At 39.5% G+C, this 27,497-nt stretch overlaps 2 protein-coding genes across 4 annotated transcripts in view; one reads left to right on the top strand and one right to left on the bottom strand.

Moving 5' to 3' along the window:
* LRCH2 (leucine rich repeats and calponin homology domain containing 2) overlaps nucleotides 1–27,497 on the top strand; it is a 99,898-nt gene that overhangs the window by 24,662 nt on the left and 47,739 nt on the right. For all 3 annotated transcript variants that reach the window (XM_081793518.1, XM_081793520.1, XM_081793519.1), the window contains exons 2-6: nucleotides 6,710–6,854; nucleotides 10,811–10,937; nucleotides 15,773–15,878; nucleotides 15,962–16,098; nucleotides 20,303–20,436. In XM_081793518.1, the coding sequence (XP_081649644.1) occupies nucleotides 6,710–6,854; nucleotides 10,811–10,937; nucleotides 15,773–15,878; nucleotides 15,962–16,098; nucleotides 20,303–20,436 (649 nt within the window). The remainder of the gene's footprint in view (nucleotides 1–6,709; nucleotides 6,855–10,810; nucleotides 10,938–15,772; nucleotides 15,879–15,961; nucleotides 16,099–20,302; nucleotides 20,437–27,497) is intronic.
* LOC145714246 (protein SET-like) lies at nucleotides 25,007–26,875 on the bottom strand. The gene is made up of 2 exons (XM_081793521.1): nucleotides 25,809–26,875; nucleotides 25,007–25,632 (listed from the first exon to the last, which is right to left on the bottom strand). The coding sequence occupies exons 1-2, from the start codon at nucleotides 26,677–26,679 to the stop codon at nucleotides 25,604–25,606; spliced, it is 900 nt and encodes a 299-aa protein (XP_081649647.1). The 5' UTR covers nucleotides 26,680–26,875; the 3' UTR covers nucleotides 25,007–25,603.

Genomic DNA, 27,497 nt, shown 5'->3' on the forward strand with positions numbered 1-27,497 from the left:
CTAATTCATAGTGCTTAAGAGAATTCTGTTTGAATAAATGAGTCCAGTCAGAATGCTGCCCAGGAAATAAAGAGAATGGGGCTTAGAAGGTGAGGATCAGGATTTGCCTGCCTCTATCACAGGCAGTAAGTGCAGGACGACCGCGAACTTGAGAATTAAGGTAATTGTTTTACCTTGTATAGTCTCTGTGGTGAGGCTGCAACTTCAAATCCCTGCTTGATAAGGAATGTACATGGTACTACTATTGGGAGATAATTTTCCATGGGCTTCATGTTTCTGCACAGCTTGTGAATGAGGCACTAACTGCTCTTTGTTCAGGACTGTCTTTTGGAAAAATGAGATAGTTTCTCTCTGCAGAGCAAAGGACAGTTGTGCTTAATGTCTAGTATGAAGATAATGCCTCCCTTTGAACAAAGTGCATGCATGCTTACTGTCTATTATAAAAGATTTGGGTTCTCCCAGCTCAGAGTTCCTCTCCTATAACACGATATACTATGTGGGTAAGCATTCATCTGTACTTATCTGTGTTGCCCTGGTCGGATTTGGGAGGCAAGGAGAACTGATAAAAATATGCTGCTTCTGCCACCTGTGAGTAATAAAGTCCTTTGTCTCACAGGAACCTCCTACCTTCATCCAGCATCCTTACAACTATGTTAGGCTAACTCGTTGACTTGCAAGTAGGATAAAGCCTCAGATTCTTCAGAGTTTTTGACAGGTACTCAGCCGACTGGTTTTGCCTATAAGATGTTACTTACCTTTTGAAGAAACTTGTTTCATTTTCTTTAATCCTTGTTCATTGGATTGGTTAAAAATACTGAAAAATTAAGTAGAGTCCACTCTTCAAGGAGCCAAGAAAGCTATGTGTTGGCTCAGACCAAACACTTCTGAATTGGTAAATTAGGAACAGCCGAGAGCTTTATAAAGGTGTTCATTATTTTCTTAATTAAAAATTGGACTTGAACTAAGATTTACATACTGCTTCCTATTGCAAGAAGTAACCTAACCTATGAATGTGGCTAGGAGATTGAGAATTTCTCTGACCCTGCTTTCTGATTCCAGTGGAACAGAATATTTGAAATCTGGGACATGAGGTCATAATAGTGTGTTGAAGGAGTGGAAATCCACACATAGAATGTGGGCTTTGAAGTCCCATCTGAGTTTGGAACCCTGGTGCTGTCGGTTATTACTAGTTTTTTAACATTGGGCATGCCATTCAATCTGTTTTTGATTCATACATATAATGTGGAATGATAGCTACCTCACAAGGCTGTTATGAGGATTAAACATAATTATGCAAGGCCTCTAGTATTCTCATCTAGCATATGCAGGGTGTGTGTGTGTGTGTGTGTGTCAGAGAGAGAGAGACAGAGACAGAGAGAGACAGAGAGAGAGAGAGAGAGAGAGAGAGAAATAGTCACCCCAGTTCCACTTAGGTTATTGTTGGTGTGAATTTTGAGTTCTCATTTCAAATTATTTCTCCACTTAATCCTCATGTTTCTTTAAAAAAATTTTTTTTTATTAAGTAAACTCTGCCCCCAACGTGGGGCTCAAACCTATGACTCCCGAGATCAAGAGTCACATGCTCTGCTGACCGAGCCAGCCAGGTGCCCTCCTTATGTTTCTTTAAGCAGAAAATTCTATGATGATATCTCTGTTAATGATGAGGGTGTGTTCCAACAACATGCTTCATTATTAGATTATTTTTCCCAGAGGTAGAAATGTGTCAGATTTTCAGATATTATCTAGGATTCTTTTAATAAGAGGGGCTATAGTAATCTATATTATTAAATATCACCTAAAGAAGACTCATGCATCTTCGTTTAAATTTCAACAATTTGTGACAAAAACCGTACACTCTTGTACATGGAATAAGATTAAACTATAATTAGTATAATTACTATGGTATAATAGTATAATTTCTGAAAGCCGTTTTCTATACCTTGGCAGAAATGCCAGCCGGTGGGCCAGGAATGGCACTGGCTGGCATATGGACCCATCTGTGGCTCTTGTGGCTGCAGCTTGGGGGACAGCAAACAGATTTCCATTCCATCTGACTCCTTTCCTTCCTTCCCCTGGCTTCCTTGACCTCTGAAGCCCAAGAGTGATACAGGACATAATTTAGATCAGATTATGTAAAATGACCTATTAACATCTCTAAAAGGCTCCTCGCAGTTTTACTGGGAGAGGTTTGAAGGAAGGCAGGAAACAGTACACAGCAGTCTGTCTGCTGTTGAGTTGTTGCCAATACCGCTTGGTAATGATTTATGATTAAAACCAAGACAAAAGAAAAATAATTCAGTGGTTATAAAGGTGCTTATCTCCAAGGACACTAATTAACTGAGATATCACCTTCCTGCTTAAGGAAGAAAAAATGTGCAGCTATTTCATTTAAAAAAGAAAAATTGCAGGCATTCTCTCATTACTTCTGATAAACTATTTTGATGAGGAGTGTGTTAGTTTCCTGTGTCTGCTGTAACAAATTACCACGAACTTGGTGGTTTAAAAACGGCAGAAGCTTATTTTTTTTTTACAGTTCTGGAGGCCAGAATAGGAAATGAGTCTTATGGGGCTAAAATCAAGATTTCAGCAGTGCTGTTCGCCCTCCAGAGGCTCTACAGGAGAATTCTTTCCTTGCCTCTTGCAGCTTCTGGCGGCTGCTGGCATTCTTTGGCTGCATCGCTCCAATGTCTCTCTCCATCTTCCCACGGCTTTCTCCTCTTATGTGTGTGTCCAACCTCCCCGTGCCTTCCTCCTATCAGGATGCCTGTGGGGGAAGTTAGGGCCCACCTGGACAATCCAGGTTAGTCTCCTCAGTGCAAGACTCTTAATTATATCTGCACAATGTTACCGCGTAAGCGTTCACAGCAATTAGGGCCTGGTGTCTTGGAGGGCCACCATTCAACTCACTTCAGGAAGATACGGAACGAATTTTAGTTTTCTTTTGTGTGGGGGGGGTGGGGGGGAAAGCACGAACATCTTTATAATTATCTTTTCCCAAGTCCCGTTTACCCCCAAAGAGGGCAGGCTTTAAGGCTGTTGTGAGATGAACGTCCCCATAAGGAATAAATTAACAGTTTGTTTTCTCGTCTTTGGATGGAACCGTATTAAACACGATACCAATTCTGCATGTGTTTCTTGAGTATGTTCGTTACCAGTCATGTTAGTCTAGGTGCCCAACTGTACGTGTTAATTAAATGATTTTGAATGTTGTAAAAATTCCTTTATGTTTTCATTGTACGTCGCAAGATGAAAAATTTAGAAGTTAGAATTTTATCCATTGTATCTATCTAAAAGTCCATTTGTACTTTTTTGAAGGAAAATGTGAGCTGCTGTTAGTGTGTGATATTTCAAGAAATTGAGATACAGATTGTTTTGTGTTATTCCCTATCTTTCTTTCCTTGGTTGTATTTTTTTCTTTTGACATTGTTATTCTGTTTACCGAATTCCTAGAAAGGATGTTTATAGAGATTTAAAATCTGAAAAACCCTAGAACAAGATATTCTTAATTAAGGGCTTGATAATGGCTTGAGTTTTAATTTTGAGTTTATTATGCTTTATTTGATTTCACTCAATTAAATTAGAATAATTAATTGTAATTTTAAGTGGTGTTTACTAAGCAAGTATATTAGCTCATCCAGAAAATAGGTTATTATTGCAAATTTAATTAAATTCCCTAAGGGAACTCTTAATATTACTTGGTAATTTAACTAAATAATCTTTTTTTTTTTAGAGGGGAAAGAACATAAAGCCTCACGCAATAATATGTAACTTATTAAAATAATGTGTTCATAGTATTTAAATTATTTTATTAAAATCATTGTTTTTATTAATACTGATATTTTGGCTTTTTTATATTGTCAGGAAATAAGTGTACACTCATTTTCTCTTATGTTTGGGGCTACAGTTACGCATCAGACCAACGGTTAGCTTGTCTGCTGATAAAACAAATCAAGAATAGGATTATGATAGCTTTTACCTTGTAGCTGAACAAATAGTAATTTTGATATTTTTTTCCTGGCACTTTTTAGAGCACTCTTTCTCTTGACCATTATTTTTAGTCTTCTCTGCTTGCTTTTCCCCCCTCTACTCAGCCTGTAAATATTGGCTATCCTGATGGCCCATTCTTGAGCTTTTTCCAACTCAATACTCTGATGTTTGGTGATGTCTTCCATTTCTATGATTTTATAGTACTGACCACGTTCCCACCACTTTCAGTTTTATATATCCATCCCAGACCTCATTTCTGAGATCTATAATCATCTGACTAACTCCTCCATTGGATCTTTCAGATATCTCACATTATACAAATATGAAATAGAATCTTCGATTCTAACCTCTGCATCAAAAAACAAAATAAAACTTCCACCAGCAGAAAACCAAAAATCCTGTTCTACCCCCACGTCTTTTATTAAGTAGCATCATTTTTAGTTGCTTAGGCCAGAGTCCTGGATATGCCATCCTTGATTCTTGCCTCTTATGTATCCCACATAGACAATCACTTGCCCAATCCCTGTTAAGTACTAATGCCAAGATATATTTCAAATTCTACCTAATTTTCTTATCCTTATTCTTGCAATCTTAATTGAAGCTTCCATCATCTATCTCTAGGACCACTGTATTATTTATGGGTATATAATACTCACACAGAATAATGAACTAGGCAAAGTTTGTTTTTAGGATTTAAAATTAATTGTAAACAGTAATTTTCAACTCCTGGGATTCTGAAGTTACAAGAGCAAGAGGTAGAACCCTAAATGTAAAAGAAACATCCTAAACTAAAGAAATAATGAATTCATTTGTCCTCCATGATGCTTGGGTATCCAGAGGAAGTAAGCCAGGATATTGAGAAACTTCTGTTTCAAGTTCAGATTTTGGTTTCTAGTAATTCTGTCTATCCTTTTATTTAGTCATTCAGAATCTTACGGTTGTAGGAAGAAGTTTCCAAATTAATCCTCAAATAATCATAACTAATGTTTTCTTTTGCCTATTATAAAATTTTACATTAGGTGAGTACGTGTTTATACACACACAAACATATATTAATACATGTATATTAATATTCCAAATAGGAATCTACTGTATTGCTAAGTAAATGGGTCTCATTCTTCAGAGTGAGGAAGTTGAGCATTGATAGGAGGCTGTTCTTCTCATGAGGGCAGATCACATGCTAAATGATACATGGTGGGTGAAGGTACACTATCGATGTTCTCCCTGACACAGATAAATAATATTCTTATGTTTTTAACCAAATAAGTATAATGAATTAATGTAAGCAAAGTGAACTTCTCTGATGAGGTAGCAGTGGTTCTCAACACGGGTAGGGGGGTTTGAACCCCAGGGGACATTTTTTGGCTGCCATGATCAGATGGTATTAATGGCATCTTATGGATAGATGCCAGAGATGCTGCTAAATATCCTATAACACCCAGGATAGCCTCACACAACAAATCGTCATGCCCCCTAAAAGGTCAGTAGTGCTTCACTTAAGAGACGCTTTTAGGGTATTTTTTTCAACCTGCCACATGATGTCCTAAGTTTTTTTCAAAATGCCATTTAACAAACCTTTAAAGGAGGTGTAATGGTTATAATAATTCCATGATTTTATTTTTGTGAAAATTGAAATGAATGGAAGTATATTTGTGTGTATGTGGAATAATTTAGGAGAGGAAGGAATCAAGAATGAACACCAGGTGTCTGGCTTGTGCAACTCAACAGGAGGATGTTGGTGACATTACCTGAGATAAGAGAAACAGATGTGAGGAAGAAGATCTTCACTTCGGATTTTTACAGAATCTGTACAGATTTTGTAGAATTTGAGGTGCTTGAGAGTTATCAAGAGAAATTCTGACGATCAGAACATAGGTGTTGAGACAGAGCTTTAATTTGAAACTTGTCGGCATATAAAGATTATTTTGGCCCTGGGACTGGGTGGAATCATCCGCTAAAGTGTATATCTTAAGATGGAGAGAATATCTTGTCACAGCTCTTAGGAACATCGACGTTTACAATACAGACAGGGGAAAATCTAGCAAGAGACTAATAAGTAGCCAGAGAGATGATAAGAAGTGATGCAGAAATGTAGGCTTCTAAGCCAAGAGAAGGGAAACGTTTCCAGGTGGTTGAGTCATTAGTGATATGGAGGCTGTTGGTGACCTTGATGAGCATGAAAGTGGAATAGAAACAAAATTACAGTGGGTTGAGAAATGCATGGTAAGTAAGAAATTTAGATGTGTTGTAGATTTATGTAAGTTTGGCTGTGAAGGAGGAAGAGGTGGAGGAGGATGTGGGATCAGCGGAGGACGTTTTGTGTTTTTGAAAGGATCGGAGAGAATTCTTCATTGGAATTTTAAAAGATAAATTTTAAAGCTATCAAAGCATATCAAGTACAATTTGTTACTCAATAAGCTTTAAATGAGTATGTTTCTACATGGCTTTTTTTTTTTTTGCCTTTTTGGATAATATTTTATAATATTGTATGTATGTACGTATGTATGTATGTGAGCTCTACACCCAACTGGGGCTTGAACTCACAATCTTGAGATCAAGAGTCGCATGCTGTACCGACTGAGCCAGCCAAGAGCCCCATATTTTATGATATTTTAAATAGTTGCTTAGATTCTAAGTGATTCAGCAAGTATGAAAATAATTCTGTTAATTGTTAATAGATACAGGTTTATGTTTGATACTCAAATATTACTTTTTTTTCCAGATCTTTCGAGAAATCGTTTTACAGAAATTCCTTCTGATGTTTGGTTATTTGCACCTCTTGAAACATTAAATTTATATCATAATTGCATCAAAACCATTCCTGAAGCTATTAAAAACCTGCAGATGTTAACATACCTTAACATTAGGTAAGGAAACCTTTTTGTTTTTGTAGATTTTGTTTTTTATTACGGTTCTAATCCTTTCCAGTAACAAAGGATTGTGTTTGGTTTGGCTGTGTAACCCATATTTATTTCAGCAGTGTCTTACTTATATTTGTTACGTGTTCACATTACTTTATAGGTTTTTGGTCTTGTTCTTGAGAGTAGTGCTTCTCAACCTTTAACCTGCACAGGAGCCACCTGGGGATTAAAACATCTGATTATCTGCATATCTAGCGAGCCCCCTGGTAATGCCAATGCCTGCTGGTCCTTATCACTTTGGGTAGCAAGGCTTTAGAGCAGAAGTATTTTTCTGAAACCATAGCACCACACTACAGATTTATTCATATGCATCCTCAGAGTGAAACGTTATTATTATTATTTTTTAAGTTTATTCTTTATTTTGAGAGAGAGAGAGAGCAAGCACGAGCAGGGGAGGGGCAGAGAGAGAGGGGGACAGAATCCCAAGCTCAAAGCCCGATGAGGCGCCTGAACTCACGAACCATGAGATCGTGACCTGAGCCGAAACCAAGAGTTGGGCACTTAACTGACTGAGCCACCCAGATGCCCCTTAAAGTGAGCCATTGTGAAGAAACAGTTCTTGAGCTCTGTTTTTCACACTCTTGTGAGTTCTTGTTGCCGCTTTAAGGATGGATGGATTGCGATGGGAGCGTTGGAATGTTAGGAAGTAGATAACAGTTGATGTTAATAATGCTTACCGTGTGCCAGACATTACAAATATGTTATCCATGTTACATCATCTCCTCAGCAGCATTTTGAGAAAGGTACTATTATTATCCCTGCATTACGGATGAGAAACTGAAGTGCAGAGGGAAACTGTATGCCCAAAGTCATATGTGTGTGTGTGTGTGTGTGTGTGTGTGTGTGTGTGTGTGTATAGACACACACACACACACACACACACACACACACACACACACACAGCAAGTGGTAGAGCCAAGATTCAGATCAAAGCAGTATGACTGTAGAACTCTCTTTCTTAGCTGTTACCCTCTATTTATACCAGTCACCATTCGATAAGTATAAGAAAAAGATTGTCCTGTCAAATGAGTGACATTGAATGGAAACTGGTATATTGTGTCTTATGCTTAAGATCATTTTCGGGGCGCCTTTGTGACATGTGTGACTCTTGATCTCGGGGTTGTGGGCTTGAGCCCCATGTTGGGTGTAGACATTATTAAAAAAATCAAACCTTCAAAAAAAGTAGAATCATTTTCTTGCGTTCCTTTTTTTTTAGTTGTAAGGGTCATTTCTTCCCTCTCCTTAACAAAATGACCTGTCTAAATTCCCATATGGGGAAGTGGGAAATACTAATACATATAAATAATAATGCTCCTTCCTTGCTGCGATGTACTAATCCTTCTGTATGTCTCCCTCAGTGACATCATCTAGCAGTACTTACTATTTTAGCTGAAACTTTATACTTGAAAATGTGTGAGAGGAAATTCCTTTCATAGATGTAGTCATTTGGGTTGCTCTTTTCTAATTCTCTAATATCTCCTTGGCCTGGCTTGGGGGAGAGGTTTGAGGCAAGTAAGGCCTTAGTTTAAGTTTTGTCTCTGTTTTTGTTTCAGTTTGCTCTTTTATGGAAAAAAGTAACTTGTCAAAAATTGAATTTCTATTTGAATAGAAATGTATGGCAATCTTAAAATAGTTTCACTAAAACTTTCTCTGATTCTTTGCTGTTTTGATCTCTAAAAGTCACCTCCCGATTTTTATGTGTAGTCACAAACAGTTTTGAACAAACTTGATTGAAATAACATTAGTCCTTGTTTCTGATTTCTTTTGTCTCTAAAACATGGCAAAAAAGTGAAGATTAATGACTTATTAGCTGTGTATAAAGAAATTCGACTCTGGAGAAAGCTGACTGCTAACTCAATGAACCTTCTTAAAGGAGGAAAATAGGCTTTTTTTTTTTTTTTTTAAATAAGCTCTAGGCCCAGCGTGGGGCTTGAACTCACAACCCTGAGATCAAGAATTGCGTGCTCTACCCACTGAGCCAGCCAGGTGCTCCCCCCCCCCCCCCCCAAAATAGACCAATTTTTAACTTTTTTTGGTCTGGGGAAGGTTAGAATGAGTTTGTATGTGCTGTTATTTTCCTCACTTACTTTTTTATTTTGGTGAAAATGCCTTGAGAAACTTGTAAGATGCTTTTTCAGCTCTCTTCCTGTGTGCTCTTCCCTTTTTTAGAAGAATTCTGTAGGAAGATCCTTGTGTGCTCCACAAGGGCACCTTCCCAAGGATTCTATTTGATCCTGAAAGTGTCAAGAATTGTAACAACCTCCTGGCATATTTGACATTCCAGCAGCCTGGCCAGGATTGCTGGTCTAGGGGCATTGTCTATTTTTTTAAGTCTGTTCCTTGTGATTAAAGCCAATCTAGTATTTCTGGATGTCCTCTGCAGGCATAACATGGGGAGGGAGAGGTCCTGATGTTCTTCCTTGGGCTGCCACTGGGTTTTTGTTGCTGTGTATGTTCCACACAATGCTAGGTACAGGTCTATCACTGCCACTTTGAAAAACAGGAAAAATAATAGCTTATTTTTATGAATACTTGTTAGTGTGTAAACGTAATGGTATACTTTATATTTTTTTAGTAGGGGGATTGTCTTAGTCTGTTTGGGCTGCTATGACGGGATGCCATGTACTGGGTGCCTTGTAAACAACAGAAACTTATTTTTCACATTTCTGGAGGCGGGAAGTGTAAGGTCAAGGCACCGGCAGATTTGGTGTCTGGTGAGGACCTGCTTCCTGATTTCATAAACGGCCGTCGTCTAGTTGTCCCCACTTGGCAGAGGGAGCAAGGGAGCTCTCTGAGGTATTTTTTTTATAAGGGCACTAAACCCGTTCATGGGGGCTCCACCCGTATGACCCGATCACCTCCCAAAGGCCCTACTTCCAGAGACCATTACATGAGGGATTAGGTTTCAACATTATAATTTTGTGGGGAACACAAAAATTGAATCTATAGCAGGGATCATTTGGGTCTGCATTGGTATGTGAATTTGACCCACCGTACGTACGTTGAGGGGAAGGACCCCAGAGCCTTACTGCCCAGATTTGAATCCTGGCTCTCCTATTTACCAGCTGTGTGACTTGGAGCAGTTTGCTTAATCTCTTTTTGACTGATTCTTCATCTGTAAAATGGGCATCGTGATATTCTCTCTCTTCCTAAAGCAGGTTGTTGTGAGGGTTAGCGAAGTTAACTCATGGGAGGTACTCCGACCGTGGCCCGGCATGTAGTATGTACTCAATAAATGCGAGTTGTTGCTATATTTAGGTTAGTTGTTGCTAATGTTAGTTGTGCTATATCCACAGAGATAGGAATGTTCTGTCAGCTTTGATCCGAGATAAAGGTGTGGGTGGGCCCTTATACCATAAACTCATAAGAAAAGGGAATGGATCAGGGTTACTACATGTTTTTGAACATGTAGCCCCAGTCATTCTTTTATAAACGTTTTAACGTGGTGGCAGGTGCAAACTTATCCTTGGGACTTTTCCTTAGATAAAGGTATGGAGGTATTGAATGCGGTGAAATGAGACCAGAGAACAAGGTTCTGGCATTTTCTAGCGCAGAAGAATGATTCTGGGTTTTGAGACCTGGTGGCATGTAAGACAGTATCATAGGTGACAACACAGGCTTTGCAGTCTCTTGTGACTGGGCAGGTCACTTAACACAGTTGTAACCTTTGTTTTCTTATTTGTATAATAGAGACAGTACTGCTAACCTGCCTTACGGGGTTGATGTGAGTAGTAAAGGAGATACTACATTTAAGGCTTTTGGTATGATACAGAGTAAGCACTCATTAAATGATAGTTTTTATTTGGTGAAACTTTTTATTTACTTTTGAGGTGATTTGTTCTTTTTCAACAGAGCAGAAATTTCAGACATATCTCATAATGAGACTCTCTTATTCTTTTCAGTCGAAATCTTTTGTCAACATTGCCAAAATACCTATTTGACCTTCCCCTTAAAGTTTTGGTCGTCAGTAATAATAAACTGGTATCCATTCCAGAAGAAATTGGGAAGTTAAAAGACTTAATGGAATTGGTGAGTAAAACCGTTGTATTGATCGTGTATAATAATATATTGTGTGTAATATGCATAACATGTATTTTGGAAGATTGCTTTTTATGGAATTTCAGTGTAATTTTTTAAAAAAAGAATAACTTGGTATGTGTCTGTGTTCACCGTAGTAAAATTTTGAGATCCCATTGCTTATGTCTGATTTTAGCTCACAGCCACATTAAGAGCCTGGCTGTTTCTCAGTCCTAGTGAGGTCAGAAGGTTCGCTTATAAGCTTTGAGAAATGCTTTTCAAACCAGTAAGCATTTGTCTGTGCATTTTGGGGGCAGTAAAGGTCTTCGACCGGGGCTGCTATGAAAGCCTCAGAGAAAGGGAATAAAGGAAGAGAGTGTAATGCCTGCAAAGTAGAATGAACAAAATAACTCTCGCGTTTCTATATTCTCTTGTGATTTTACAACACTTTTGGGACCAAGATAGAAAGAGGCCATTGTGTACAACTGATTGTAGAAATAAAGGAATAAAGTAATTACCTTGTACAGGACATTTTAGGTATTAAAGGACATTGAACTTTGACAGAAACCTAATGATCTCCTCAAAACATTGGCCCGTTTTCTCATCTTTCTGTTACTTTCCGGAGGGGCCAAGGGCAGGCCAGGATGGGCACTTTGGCATGATTATTTTGAGTTAAAAGCAATCCATCCAACAGATTTAGGAAAAGTTCTTTAGTCCCCCACCTCAACTGTCTAAATTTACAGTGGAAAGGAGAGCCTGTACCAGGATAGGCACTATTAACAGAGGTTCCTCTTTGCCTAAGAAAGTTATTTGAATAATCCAGCACACTTTGTTTTCCAAACATGTCCTCTCACCTTCCTGCTAATAATGCTCTTCCTCCTTTGTATCCCCAGACTCTTACCCCTCTCCTTAGCTCAGGATGTCACATAAGCCTCTTCTTGCCTGTCTTGGGAATTTCATGTTGGTATGGATTCTCCGTACTTAAGAAACGGGATTTCATTTTCTCCTGTTAATTTGTCTCATGTCAGTTTGATTCTTAGTCCGTCTAGAAGGACTTTGAAAGGCATTTCTTTCTCGCCAATGCTTCCACCTCACACAGTACAGCTTGCTGTTTATTTCTATTTTTTGTTCTGTCTGGAGTAATGCTTTCCTGATATACGGACATTTTAAAAGTATTCTTAAGTATCGGGGTGCCTTGGTGGCTCAGCTGGTTAAGCGTCTGACTCTTGATTTTGGCTCGGGTCATGATCTCACCGTTTGTGGGGTTGAGCCCCACTTCAGGCTCTGCGCTGACAGCACGGAGACTGCTTGGGATTCTCTCTCTCCCTCTCTCTCTCTCTGGCCCTCCCCCCCCCTCGTACTCTGTCTTGCCCTCTCTCTTTCTCTCTCTCAAAATAAATAAACGTTAAAAAAAACGAAAGTATTCTTAAGTATGACTTTATTATGTGTGGAGGGCCAAAAGTTTTTTTGAGGAACTTATCCATGATTCTTCAGTGGCAAATTAATGTGCAAATAGAATGTTATGAACAGACGTTTCGGGAACATCATCCTTTTATTTCTTTTATCCAGTAATGAATACCTGCATGTGCAATTATAACACAAGGAGACTGCCTTGAACTTAGTCCTGTTATGTTTCAGAACCATAGAATTTTAACCACTTGCTAGCATAGGAATCCCCAACACATCTACTTGTACGTTTTCAGTGGTGGATAAATCTTGTGTGTGTGTGTCACCGAGGCATCCTTTATTCTCTTTTGCAAAACTCCTATTTGTTATCTTTTATTATTTTGAACTAAAATACACGCCCCCTATCACTTTTATCCATTGGTCCTGGGACTACCATGTGAAAAAGTATAGATAATGACAACTTTTCTTCCCTTCAAGTATTTGTAATCTGTCATGTGTTTACTCTCCCATTTCACCAAACTCTAAGGCCTAGTTTTCTGTAGTTTAAACATCTTTATTACTTTTACTCCTTTCTATATTTTCTGTATTTCTGTTCTTCATTACTTTTTATTTTTAGCTATTTAAAATTTTTTTTTGTAACATTTATATATTGTTGAGAGACCGAGCATGAGCAAGGGAGGGGCAGAGAGAGAGGGAGACACAGAATCTGAAACAGGCTCCAGTCTCTGAGCTGTCAGCACAGAGCCCGATGTGGGGCTCAAACCCACTAACCGTGAGATCATGACCTGAGCCGAAGTGGGACACTTAACCGACTGAGCCACCCAGGGGCCTCACTATTTTTAGCTATTTTTATCCTGAAAACGTTTCCCTTTATTAAGGTCCCTTTTAACATTATACTCACAAATGAACAGAAGATTCTAGATGTGATTTAACAAATTCATAGTAAAAAGGGGACCAATATTTAGCTTGACCCAGACACTGTTAATATTTCTTTTAAGTGTATTTATTTTGAGGGAGAGAGAAAGAGAGAGTGTAGTGAGTGAGGGAGGGGCAGAGAGAGAGGGAGACAGAGAGAATCCCAGACAGGCTCCACGCTGTCAGCGCAGAGCCTGAGGTGAGGCTCGAACTCATGGACCTTGAGATCATGACCTGAGCTGAAGTCAAGAATTGGACGGTTAACTGACTGAGCCACCCAGGTGCCCCTAGGTATTTAATATTTCTAAAGATTTTATAGATATTATACTTTGAGATTCCGTGGCTGTGTAATTTCTTTTTCTTTTTTTGTCATTTAGTTTTGGCCCTATGTTCTAAATTATATTACATGAGATGGTTTTGGGATAGATAAAATTTTAAGAATATTTAGGATTTTTAGAATTATTCTAGTATTTTTAGTTATTAAATAGAATATTTTAAAGCTACTACAGATTGTATTTTACTAGACACTATAAAAATATCATGCTTTTATTTAAATTCTTGAAATCAGTAACAGTGGATAGATAGCATTAAGATGGCTAATTGATAATGGTAAATCACGTAATCAATTTGTGGGTATTACCTGTCATTGGAGTATTTCCCGTGACACCGTTCCACAAGAATGTGGTGGCCAACTATAGTGCGATTCTATAATTAAAAACCTGGGAAATCTTCTCAGGTCTCCAATCCCCGCAGAGTATTTTGTAGAGTACCTATTGGTGAGTGGGTCAGTTTTTTGTGTTTGGGTTTATTTCTTCTGGGCGGCTATCAAATTTCAATGGATTTTTTAATATAGAACTCTCCAGTATTGGATACTTTTTGCAGGAAGCAATAGTATTAATTTAAAGGACGTTTTCTCCAAATTTGATTATCTTTCATTTGGATAATAGCCTATTCTCACCGTAGCAGCAAAGGTCCTGTCAAAATAGAAGTCAGATCATGTCATACCTCTGTTTATAAGTTTTTGGTTCCTGCCCACACCTCTCCGAGTAAAGGCCTAAGTTGTACCCCTCCCCCCAGTTTAGTCTCCTGCTTGCCCGCTTTCTTCTAGTGACACTGAATTTCTTACTGTTCTTTAGTACAAGTCAGGCATGTTTTGCTTACGAGCCTTTTTACATTTATTGTTCCTTCTTTTTTTCCTTAAGTTCCTTCTTTTTTGCCTTTCTTATATATTGGCATGGCCCATACTTTCAGCTCTGACAACACTGCTCAAATACCAGCTTCTCCATGAGACAATCTAAATTCAGCACTTAGAACCTGGTTTAGCAAATAGTATTTGATGAATAGATATTGTTGAATGAAGGTGCCTTAGGTATAGTTTGAAAGAAGTATGTAGGGTACATTTTTTCTTTTTTTTAAGTTTATTTATTTATTTTGAAATACAGCGAGAGCACGAGCGTGTGAGCAGGGGAGGGGCAGAGAGAGAGAATCCCAGGCAGGCTCGGGTGCTGTCAGCACGGAGCCCGACTTGGGGCTTGATCTCACGAATCGTAAGATCATGACTTGAGCCGAAATCAGGAGTCAGGCACTTGACCAACTGAGCCATCCAGGTGTTCCGGGATACATTTTTCCAGTCGTCTTAGCTCTATTGGATTTTTCCCTGCGTGGCTTCAGTATTCTGAATTTACCCTCTTGCCTTTTTAATTTTTGATAAAACTGAATATATGTGCCACTCTGTTCCCTTCAAGCTAATATCATTTCCAGTGAACGCTGGAAATTGGAAGAAGCTGCAGAAGAATGTGAATTTCATCTGCCGTGTGTCTGGAATGATTGCTGTATGAGCTCACGCTGCAGATTTTTCTTTGAGGGGAGGAAGAGGAGAGCACAGTTACTTTCAGCTGCCTCCTGTTATGGGAAAGTGGTGTCATTTACCTTTAAATCAGCAACTTGCATTTTAATTTAACCCTGAGACATTTCTGATTCAGATCTCCTGGAAAGTCTTTGCGTTATGATGTGAGCCACAAGATTTTGAGCTTGTAACCCCCATATTTTGTGTCCCGTTGAGAAAGAGGTTTAAATTGATTCTGACCATAGCCTTTGGTTCTCCAGCTCACGTCTGTAAATCCTTGACTTTCTCAGCTTCTGTCCAACAGAGTAATTCAAAACTACCATAATTGACAGATTATCAAAGCGATTGATGGTTGTTTTTTATTTTACCTCTGAATGAGGAGTGCCTGGATTATCCTTACTTCTGGTTTTGGCTGGTGAGAGTAGTCTTCAGCTGCGGTTTTCAAAAGGCTGAATTATGTAGTCCTAAGTTATTATTCACAGTTTTGCACGGAAAAATTTAACTGTGCTACCTTGACTTTATGATGAAACATTAATAGAAATCTGCCAGATAATCCATTTTCAGAGAAACAACATTTGAGGTAGCTTTTGCTATTGGCCATGTGCTTTAATTTGAAAATGGAAATATGTCTGTATTTCTCAGTTAGTTTGTTATCATTTTATTTTCTTATTTTCCTTAGGATATCAGCTGCAATGAGATTCAGGTCCTTCCCCAACAAATGGGAAAATTACATTCACTTAGAGAGCTAAATATCAGAAGAAATAATCTTCACGTGTTGCCAGATGGTAAGATGCTCATTCTTTTTACTGAAATGAACAAGAGAGCAACTATATGCAATTTAATTTAATTATTTTTCATTTCTGAACAGAATTAGGAGATCTTCCCTTAGTCAAGCTGGATTTCTCCTGTAATAAAGTGACCGAAATTCCAGTTTGTTACAGGAAGCTGCATCATTTGCAAGTAATGATTTTGGATAACAATCCGTTGCAAGTACCACCAGCACAGGTTTGTAATAAAAATACAGTACGTGTTCCTTCTATTTTTCTTCATAATTATCAATCAGATCGCTAAATCAGAAAGCATCAGAATTAGGAGTCAATTCGTTGTTGAGGCCTTATTGGCCAAAGGAGTTTTTCTGCGAAGTGACTTTTTCACTTGGGTAGGAGTTTTAGTTTCGCTTCTGGAGCACAGAATTTAGAATGCTCGGATACGTAATTCTGTTTGTCAGCGTTCCTTTAAAAACATAGACTGTGGAGGGTCTCTACCTCTATCCTACTCGGGTATGTATCTACTTGACTTTCTGTTGTATGATTGATTGGAACGCATTCTCAACACTGATAGATGGAATCCTAACAGAAAGAACAAGATACAAGTGGAAAAGAATTAATTCAGCCTTTTAGTTTGAGGATTCAATCCATATGGAATCTACTAAAATGACAGTAAAGGAATGTACCAAGATATAAACCCATAATAAGGCCAGAGAATGAGAGGGAAGAGGGCAGCAGGGGAGGGATGGCAACAGAATTTTGGAACATGGAAGATAGGTGAAATAGTGGGAACTGGGGTCTTTACTTACACTGGCACGAGAGGATCTGGCTGAGGAGGCACATGGCAGTGAGATGCCAGCAGGCGCTCTGCTCCAGAAGAAGGGTTGCCTTTTTCTTTCTACAAAGGTACATTCCACTCATTCCAAAGAGGATGCTTTTTCTAATTCAAATGAAGGCTGCCTGGTGTCCTGGTAGTAGCTGCCTTAGCAGCGCAGGGGAAAGCTGGAACTTGGGTCTGCTATGGGAGAGGGCAACACGAAGAAGGTTGATTTACTTGCTGTGTTAGGCCTGGGAATGGCTTGGTACTGGAGGAGAGCTGTAACTGAATAGAAGGATGAAAGACTGGAACTGTGAAAGTCTGTAGAATGTCTGAGGCAGTGCTGTCCAGCAGAACTTTGTCAGCTACAGGAATGTTCTGTGATTTGTGCTGTCCGGAATTGTTTTTAATGTTTATTTATTTTTGAGAGAGAACGAGAGAGAGAGGGAGAGAGAGAGAGAGAGAGCGAGCTAGCGGGGAAGGGGCAGAGAGAGAGGGAGACAGAATCCAGAGAAGGCTCCAGGCTCTGAGCTGTCAGCACAGAGCCTGAAGTGGGGCTCAAACTCATGAACCGTGAGATCATGACCTGAGCCAAAGTCAGACTCTTAACCGACTGAGCCACCCAGGCGCCCCCTAAGGAGCCTAAATTTAAATTTAATCTTATCTTGATTAATTTTATTTATTTATTTTTTTAATTTTTTTTTTTTAATTTTTTTTTTCTTGATTAATTTTAGATGAAATAGCTTCATGTGACTAGTGTGACTGCCATATTGGACACTACAGGTCTTAAGATTTACACCCTCAGATTCTTGCCCTTAGCTCTGTAGCCGCATGCCTAGCCCTCACTTGCCTTAGCAAAAGCCTGGGGTTTATTCTACGGCGTAGGTAGATTCTCTCAGATTCTCTTCCATAACTCAGCAGCCAAATGTGTATCACTGTTGGCCTCAGCAGAATATTTTCTTGTCATAATACTGTATTTTGATTTAATGAGAGATTGTGACATAGGTGTAATAATAGCAGAGATATTTCTAGTGCTTACTGTGTTCCAGGCACTATTGAAATGCTTTACATGCATTAAATTATTTGATTCTTATAGTAACCCTGTAAAACAGGTACTATTATATCTCATTTTATATATGAGGAAACGAAGCGTAGAAGTTACGGGACTTACTTATTCAATGCCACATAGCTAGCGTGGGTACAGCTGGTTCCAAAGCAAGGCAGTCTGACTGCAGGGTCTGTGCTCTAACCACTAGGCTATACTTCTGAAGGAGGAAATAAATTGATGGGGATTGAAGATGGGAGGATGGTATGGTGGCGGTGATGATATGTGATAGTGGTGGGCAGTGGTAATGTGAGAAATCTGAGTCCTCATTTTCCTTAGTAAGACCTCAATAAATAACATCTATAGCTAAGAAGTAAAACAGAACCGTATTACTGATATACATGAAGGCAAATAGCAGAAAACCGCTCGAAAGAGTTGGTATGTGGGGACTAAGTCTTGGAGATTGAAAGGAGTGAAATGGGGGATTAATTTTTCGTTACCACTTTTGTAATTCTCTTTGATTTTAAATTATGTATGTGAATTACTGCAATAAAAAATTTACAGAAGAAAAGAATTCACCGGTATTTAATTTGGTAATGAAAGATGATTGTTTTTTGGTTTATACAGATAATGGGATATATTTTAATTGGTAATTATTTATATTCTAATAGCTCAGAAGTTTTTCCTTTTAAATGAAGTTTTTCAGTGGTCAGGTCTTGTATCTGTTACAATTATCTAAGAAACATTCTTTATGCCTGGAATGATAATTACTGTTTCATGTACTTTTCTTACTGTTTTTTTTTTGTTTGTTTCTTACCGTTTTCTTTGTTGATTATTTTTTGCATGTTTGTAGGTTATGTAAGACCATCCATAAAACAAAGCATTGTTTGTAAGATTTCACTTTCTAAGTAATCTCTACACCCGATGTGGGGCTTGATCTCACAACCCTGAGATCAAGAGTCCCATGCTCCACCGACTGAGCCAGCCAGTCCTTCCAAAACATTTTTGAATCAGTTATAAAAAACTGTTTGTATTTTTTATTTGTCTTTATTTTTTAAAATGTGTGTGGGGTGTGTGTGTGTGTGTGTGTGTGTGAGAGAGAGAGAGAGAGAGAGAGAGAGAGAGAGAGACAACGCACAGGAGAGGAGGAGGGGCAGAGCGAGAGAATCCCAAACAGGCTCCACGCCAACAGCACAGATCCAAATGTGGGGCTCGTACTCATAAACCATGGGATCATGACCTGAGCGGAAACGAAGGGTTGGAGGCTTAACTGACTGAGCCACCCAGGCTCCCCTAAAAATTTTTTTAAAGTAAGCTCTCTACACAATGTGGGGCTTGAACTCAGGACCCCGAGATCAAGAGTGGCACGCTTTACTGACTGACCAGCCAGGCACCCCATGATTACAGTTTTTGAGAAATATTTATTTGATATTATTCATGGTGACTGAAGTTAACTTACCGTTTTCTTACTGCTCATTGTCTTTTTTATGTAAAATACTTTCTTTCACATAGTATTTTAGCCCTCATTATTCCTCTTCTCCACCACCAATGAAAATAACTTTTCAGGACAATATTTTAGTTGAATTGACCATTTGAAAAATTATTTTATTCTAACTGGCCTGCTAGCACACCTTTCAACAAATTCATTTTTCCTATATTTATATTATTTTGATTAACTTTATTCCAGTGTTTGGACCAAACAACTTTGTGGTTCTGATAAGATTACTTTAAAGAATTACATGGGTTATTATTATTTTTTTTCTGTTCTCATCACTACAGTGAATATATTTCTTCTCACTTTTTTCTAATAAAAACAACTTTTGTGAGGGGCGCCTGGGTGGCTCAGTCGGTGAAGCATCCAACTTCGGATCGGGTCATGATCTCAAGGTTTGAGTTTGAGTCCTGAATCGGCTCTGTGCTGACAGCTTGGAGCCTAGAGCCTGCTTTGGATTCTGTGTCTCTGTCTCTCTCTGCCCCTTCCCTGCTCTCTCTCTCTCTCTCTCTCAAAATAAACATTAATAAAATAAAATAAGCAACTTTCGTGAATTATAGATTTTATATTATTTAGTGGTTTGTTGTACTTTTAGCAAGAAAACTTTAGTCACGTACAGAAAAATTAACTTATAAATGGCAGTAGACTTTTAGTTGGTATTGTCAGATTTTTTCATAAACTGTCAGAAGTACAAATGATTCAGATATGTAAAGTTTCTATTGTGATTGTGATGTTTCAGCATAATTTAAGATTATTAAAGTATATAAATAGGGGCACCTGGGTGGCTCAGTTGGTTAAATGTCCAACTCTTGATTTCAGCTCAGGTCATGATCTCTCAGTTTGGTTAGTTCGAGCCCCACGTCAGGCTCTGTGCTGACCCTGTGGAGCCAGCTAGGGATTATCTGTCTTCCCACTTTGTCTCTCTCTCTGTGCCGCCTCCTCTCGTATTCTGTCTCTCTCAAAGTAAATAAACTTAAATATATATATATGTATATATATATATATATATACATATAAATAAATTGGTAGGTGACATTAATATTTGGGCCTATATAACTAAATCTACTTTCTCAATTATTTATTGACAGATATGTTTAAAGGGTAAAGTACACATATTTAAATACTTAAATATCCAAGCATGTTGCAGAATGGATAAGAAACCAGATTCTCTGGATCTTCCATCGCTGAGTAAAAGGATGCCCTCCCAGCCTCTCACAGACAGGTAATGTAATATTCGTAATATTCATACAGTCTCATTTCATGATTGCTGTCTTCTCTGTAGGTAAAAGATACAGATTCATCTTGAGTGTACTGAATATATTTAGGTTGATTGGCCCAGGATTAAAATCAACAGTTGACTGAAGTGAAATAGCACCTCATAGAATTCTGTGATACTAGAATAAATTTGGGATTTTCTCAAAAAACTAAGTATTACTAGTATTTTGGTAGCAAAATGTAAATGTTTGACTTTATATTACAGAAACACTAATTTCTCAGCCCTTGGCAACTGTTAATTTATTATGATAATCCCTCTATTGTACTAATTAGTATTGTAATAACTAGTAGAATTTGATTTGGGGGTGAGACATTTTAGGGTACCTTTCTTCTTTTCTTCATATTCTTTATGTCTGGATTAAGGATGACTTATCACTGATATTCTGTACGATATTGGTGTTTATCTCCTTGTGAGATTTTGAAATGGTAGATTTGACTATCTGTTTTTGATTCATCCTTTCGGGATGTCTGAAAGATGTTATGAAAATACAGTTCCACCAAGTAGTATGGAAAATAATGTGGAATGGGGTGAGACTGCAGAAAGGGAGACTACACTCCTGCCCGAAATGTTTAAAGGTTTGTCATTTTATTTGTGACAAAGTTTAGATTAATTGGAATGGCAGTATATTAAGTAGTGTTTTTGAATCGCCAAATGGGATGTTTTCTAGAATATTTCTGTTGCCTCAGTAGAATTAAATATTTACACATTATATTTAATTCCTAAAGATTATTCTGTTTAATATGAATGACAATAAACCAAACAGTTCTATAAAAATTAGGCTTTATTCGTATTGTGATCTCTATTAGTTTGCTTTACGTTTATGTAAAAATGAATTTTCTTTAGTAGTGACATTGATTATATTAATCATTTGTTTATTGTACCAATATCAGTTGAAACAAACACCAAATAGCAGTCAGATGCCTGCTGGCAGGTTCAGGGTATGTTTTGTTGAATGGCCTGTACCTTGGTGTCGGCCCTCATGGAGCCCACAGTCTAGTGGAGAAGGAGCCAGCCAGCAAATGAAGCAAAGAAACCTAATACACATGCACACATACGACTTCAAATTGTGGCAAGGGCTACAAAGGAGAGGAACAGGTTTCAGGAGTGTGGTCAGGGAATGTCGCTTTGGGAAGGTGAGGTTTTAAGTCAAGACTTGAAAGGAGAAAAGCTAGCTGCGTGAAGACTAAGGGAGGAGCATTTCAGGCAGAAAGAACGACAGGCGCTAAGACCCGAAGTTAGGAAGAAACTCTGTGTGTTACAGAAACTGAAAGGCCAGCACGGTCGGAGCAGAGTGGCTGACGAAAAAGACGTCCAAGTTGATTTTGGAGAAGTAGTCAGGCCTCAAGTCACGTGGGGGCTTTGGGGGCTGTGGTGTGCAGAGTTTGAATTTTACTTACAGTGCAGTGGGAAGTCAGCAGACAGTTATGAGCCGCGGAATAACATGATCTGGTTTATATTTAAACAGCTATTTTGGCTTTTGAAAGGAGCATAGATTGGAAGTAAACAAACGTAGAAGCACAGGGACTAGTTAGGTTGTTGAAGTACTGCCAAGAGATCAAGGGGTCTGGAATAGGGTGGGTGCAGTGGAGATGAAAAGGAGTGGAAAGAACGGAGATATATTTTAGAGATGGTCTCTAGCACTCGTGTCCAATAGAAGTGGAATATAAGCCACATGTGTAATTTTACATTTTCTTGTAATCCATTAAAAAAAAAAAAAAGCAAAAATGGGGCGCCTGGGTAGGCTCAGTCAGTTAAGCGTCCGACTCTTGATTTCGGCTCAGGTCATGATCTCACGGTTTGTGAGATCCAGCCCCTCTTGGGATTCTCTCTCCCCCTCTGTCTCTCTCTGTCTGACTCTCTCTCTCTCTCTCTCTCAAGATAAGTACACATAAAAAAAAAAGTAAAACTGAAACAGGTGGAATTAATTTTAATGTTACTGAACCAAGGATATCCAAAACCTGTAATTACATGTTTCAACACGTAATCCCTATAAAAAATGGAAGGTTTTTCATTCTTTTTCTGTTACGTCATTGAAATCTGGTGTGTGTTTTTCATTTATAGCACGTTCGAGTTTAGACTAGCCATATGTCCAGTGCTCAACAGCCATATGATGGTTAGTGGCTACTATATAGGATAGTACAAGTCAATTGAATCTACTTATGAAGCGACTCTCAGGCGTGCTAATTTTCTACTCACAGCCTGTTTCGAACTACTTAGAAAATTCCTGTGTGCACTTTCCACCTCTACGCTTATGCCTTTGTCTCTTTGATTCTTACTACCTAGAATAGCCTGTGCCTTGGCGATTTTGTAAAGTATTTATTCTACATAGATAAGCATTACAGTGGTTAGGTATATCGACTTTTGCAGTCAGGCATCATATACCCATGAAGCCCTTCTCTGACTCTTGATAACTTCGTGTCCTTGTGTCATAATGTCTGTAGTCCTCAGTGTTCTTACGTTTGTAAAAAGGAAAATAATCATATGGATGCTGTCGGGATTAAATTAAATAATGTATGTAGAGCACTTAACACGTCTTACCCATAACAGTTCCTCAACTGATGCTTACTGTTCTCATTGTCAACTATCACAGATACGCATAGGTCTTGGTAGAGTACACGGATGTATTATTGTGCAGTGGCGTCAGGTGGATTTTGCTTCTGATCATGGTTTAACCTCTTAATTCTTCTTTTGCCTGCATAAGTTGTTTACTCTCTCTGAGCCTATTTCTTTATTTCAAATGTTAACAATACCCACTTCAAAAGCTTGTTGTGAGAATTAAACGTGTACTCGGCAACTAGTTCAAGACGTGGTATTCAGTAAGGGTTCTGTTTTTCCCCCCCTGGGAGGGTAACTTTTAGAAGTTCTGTTCTCATTTATGAAAAGAAATGATGCGTGAATTGCAGAACGTAAGGATTATAAATAAAATATGATGTGTACCTGGCACAGTAGCTATTAAGGACACTCCATAAATGCTAGCACTTATTGCCTCTCTTCATCCTTCTAGACTGAGCTCCAAAGCCACTTTCTTGGGTGAGGCCCTTCCTAACCTTACCAAGGAGAATTAATTGATCACTCTTTTCTCATGTTACTTGATATATTTACCTTTGTCATAGTCTTCAAAATATATAAACACACTTCCCCTCCGGGCTGAGAGCCCTTTGAGGCCAAACATTTGTTTAATTCATCTCCTATCTTTTCAGGCATTCAGCATAGTGTCTGACACTTGGTAATTGCTCACCTGAGTTTATTTAATTTTTTATACATATATAGTTTTAAATCTTTATGTTCCTTTATTGGAGCAAGATTCCTGACCCGTATACACTGATGTAGTACTTACTAAACATGACCTGTGCAGAAATTATACGTGCTATCCATCTAGACAGGTTTTCATTGCCCTTTGCCTATCGATGGAATCGTTCCATTTATAAAGTTTCACGCATCAGAAGACTTTGAATTTGACCTGGCTATCCACGAATTCCTCTCTGAAAAAGTTAAGTGGCATTTAATTTTAGCTATCATCCTTTACAGCATGAAAAAGCTTATGCATTAGGTAGCTTCCCAAAATGTTAGCCTGTGCACAATGCATTTAGCGGAGCCGAGCCGGTCATTCTCACCCAGATTCACACAGACAGGCCTCGCTTGAGAGCTATGCGTGAAATAGCTAGTACTTTGAGACGAAAGTACTCCTGAGTTCACCACCAGCACAGACTTCTCTTGAGAGTCTGTCTTCTCGGCCACATCTCATAGTGCCAATGAAGACAGGCCAGCAACCGCCCTTCGTGTAATTCGGCATTAGAGCACCAGGTCTGTCTGACCGCGGTGGCAGGCACTGTGATTATATCCAGGTAAATAAAGGCCCATTTTTAAAAACGCCAATTTGGGATACAAATCAAGGGCACAGCATAATCGGAACTGACTTCTGAGCAATCTGGTACCCCAACTGAGGTGGAAGATTTCAGAAGCTGATGGCAAATCGTACCCATTAATTCAGATCCCTTTCTCAGTCCACACAAACCCTGAGGTCACCCGGCAAAGTGCATGTCAAAAAATACGGAGTCAGGGTGACCAAGTTTGACAATACATTATATGACTCAAACTTGGAAAGTCATAATGAAATACATCTGTTTTGAGAGAAAAGCATCAAATCCTTTTTGTAGAAGTTTAGTTTTATTGTAACAAAGCAACTTGTACACGTTTAACGTTTAAAACTGAGCATCATCTTTCCAATGAAAGAAAAAGATATTTAAAAATAAACAAGAACAAAATTCCAAGAGAATGTCAATTCTAAATAAGATCCTACAGGTTCTGCCGACTCTCCTGGCAAGTGGCAGGGCTCAAGTCATCATCAGGAGAGAATTTTGTTGTAAGAGTGTCATCTTCAGCTGCAAGGATGTCTGTTAAACATCACAATTATAAACCTGCCAGAGCAGAAGCCATGTGGTCAAAATGCCCGCTCAACCCACCCAAACATCTCACCCTTTGCTGACCTTCTCTAATCCTATTTTTTAAAGGTTTCTTTCTTTTTTTTTTTTAAACAAAAAAGTAGACAGATAATGGTGGTAAATGCTAACTGTCCATATTCACAGAGACACAGTGTATTACTCTCTGAGCCCAGTATACAGAGAAAGGAGGGAAAAAGCTAGAATTCTATGTACTACTACACAGGGGCCTAAACACCCTCCAGCTTCCAGCAGAGCTAAGGGAGCAGAAGGGTTGTCTTTTTTTTTTTCCCTTTTTTCCCCACAGATCATGGCAGTGCCGATTCCATGAAGTTTTTGTTGAGACGAAATTTTTAAAGGGATAAAAATGAATTTGGAACAGAAAGGGGTAGAGATTCTTTTCCCAGTGTATTCTGCTCAACGTATTCCCCCTCCCCCCCCCCCCCCCCCAAAATAAGTAGAGAACCATGGCATAAAGGGAGAGAAAAGAGACTTGAAAACATAAGGCAAACGAGGGGCGCCTGTGTGGCTCAGTCGGTTAAGTGTCCAACTCGGGCTCGGGTGGTGATCTCACGGTTCGTGGGTTGGAGCCCCGCATCCGGCTCTGCGCGGACAGCTTGGAGACTGGAGCCTGCTTCGGGTTCTGCGTCTCCCCCTCTCTCCGCCTGTGGCTCTCACGCTGCGTGTGTCTCTGGCTCTCTCTCTGAAAAACAAACAAACATTTAAAAAAAAATGGAGAACACAAAAAACAGGGCAAATGAGCACAAGAGGAGGAGAAGGGCGGGGGGGGGGGGGGGGGGGGGAGACTGCAAGTTGCTCCCAGAGACTGGAGAAAACTGAAAAAGGAAGGTTGGCATCCATCCGCGTTCCATTAGTTACCTTCGTCGTCATTCGGCTCGCCTTCCTCCCCCTTATCGTCACCTTCTTCTTCCTCTTCCTTCTCCTCTTCTTCTCCTCCTCCTTCCCCTTCTTCTTTTTCTTCCTCCTCTTCTTCTTCCTCCTCCTCTTCTTCTTCCTCTTCTTCTTCTTCCTCTTCTTCTTCTTCTTCTTCATCTTCTAATTCATCATCATCATCATCCGTATCAGGAAGCAAGTAGTACTGCAGTGGATTTGGCCAGATATCATCTTTGATGAGCTCGCCTAACTCATCCACGTCTGCATCAGGATGGTCAGTGAACCAGGCGAAAAAGCTCTCAGGTTCCTCATACTTTCTCTTCCTGCTGCCCGTGTTCGGTGCCTGACTTGAACGTTTCGTCAGATCCTTTCCAGATTTCCATATGATTTCGGTGGACTTCAAAGATGCATCACCACTCTCATTCACGTGAAATTCCTTGGAGAGAACTTTATTTTCGAAGTAAGGGTTTTCATCAAAATATAAATCTATTTTGTAACCTGACTGGATATCTTCAAATTCTGCCACTTCAACTCTTGTCAGATAATGCAGCGCCTCTTCATCCTCCTCCCCAAGCAGCGCAGACACTTGTGGATGGTTGACGAATGTTGTTACCCAAAACTTTGGGATTTTGGCGATCGCTTCCGACCTCTTCTGAAAAAACGGCTGGCGGAGTTTGTTGTATTTCTCTTCGATTTTCAGGATCTCCTCGCTGGCTTGTTCATTAAGTATGTCGATTTCACTCTGTATTTCATCTATATGTTCAATCGCTTCTTGCTGTTCTTTTTCTGCGGTCTCGCCGGACCCGTCGTGGTTGGAGTTGAGCTTTTTACCGACTTCGGCCGCCGGCTCCCACATGGTGCTGCTCCGCGGTCGCGGTCGCGGTCGCAGTCGCAGGGAACAGGAGAGAAGGGAAGGCGAAGGGGGCAGGCAGCGGCTTCCCCTCACGCCTCACGGGCCACACGCACGGGCGCTCGCTCGTTCGCTCTATGCGACCTCCCGGCGTTCAGCCGCCTCCTCCCGGCGCGCGGTCGCTCGCTCTGCCTCGTGGCTCGCGCGAGCGCTTCCTGACGACGTCACGGTCTGATGACGGGGGGGGGGGGGGGGGGGGGCGTCGCGCGGGCCCCGCCCGGCCTTCTGCGTACGGAGGGGAGGAGGCGGTGCACCTATATTGCTACATTCCTGGAAAGTGTACGGATCGGCATTTGGGGAAGAAATAAGAGCATCGTGACTAAGATCAGAGACTTCAGTGTTAGATAATCTTGGGATCACATTTAAGCCACCATTTGCAAATTGCGTGTCATGGAAAAGTTGTTCAATCCCTCCTGGCCTCAGTTTTCTCATCTGCAGAGTGAGACTGCACCACCAACCTGCTAGAGTTTTCACAAGGCGTGTGTGAGGTATTGTCTTTAAAGCACTTAGCTTAATTCCTGGCACATAATAATTGGTCCGTATGGAGTGTATGCAAGGTTGCACGTATGTAAATTTGCAAATTAAAGCGAAAAATACCTTGCAACCTGGGTGGCATACTGTTGTGTTGTGTAATTCCGAAATTTTCAAGGACAGCTCTGCCAAAACAATTGTTTATTCAGTGCTTTGCATACTTTTTTTTTTTTTTTTGCATTTTCTCTTAATTATCGGATGGGCATTATTTATAAAGCGAACGCATATTTTTA

The sequence above is a fragment of the Panthera onca genome, chromosome X (genome assembly GCF_046562875.1).
Source record: "Panthera onca isolate mPanOnc1 chromosome X, mPanOnc1 haplotype 2, whole genome shotgun sequence".
NCBI classification, from domain to species: domain Eukaryota; kingdom Metazoa; phylum Chordata; class Mammalia; order Carnivora; family Felidae; genus Panthera; species Panthera onca.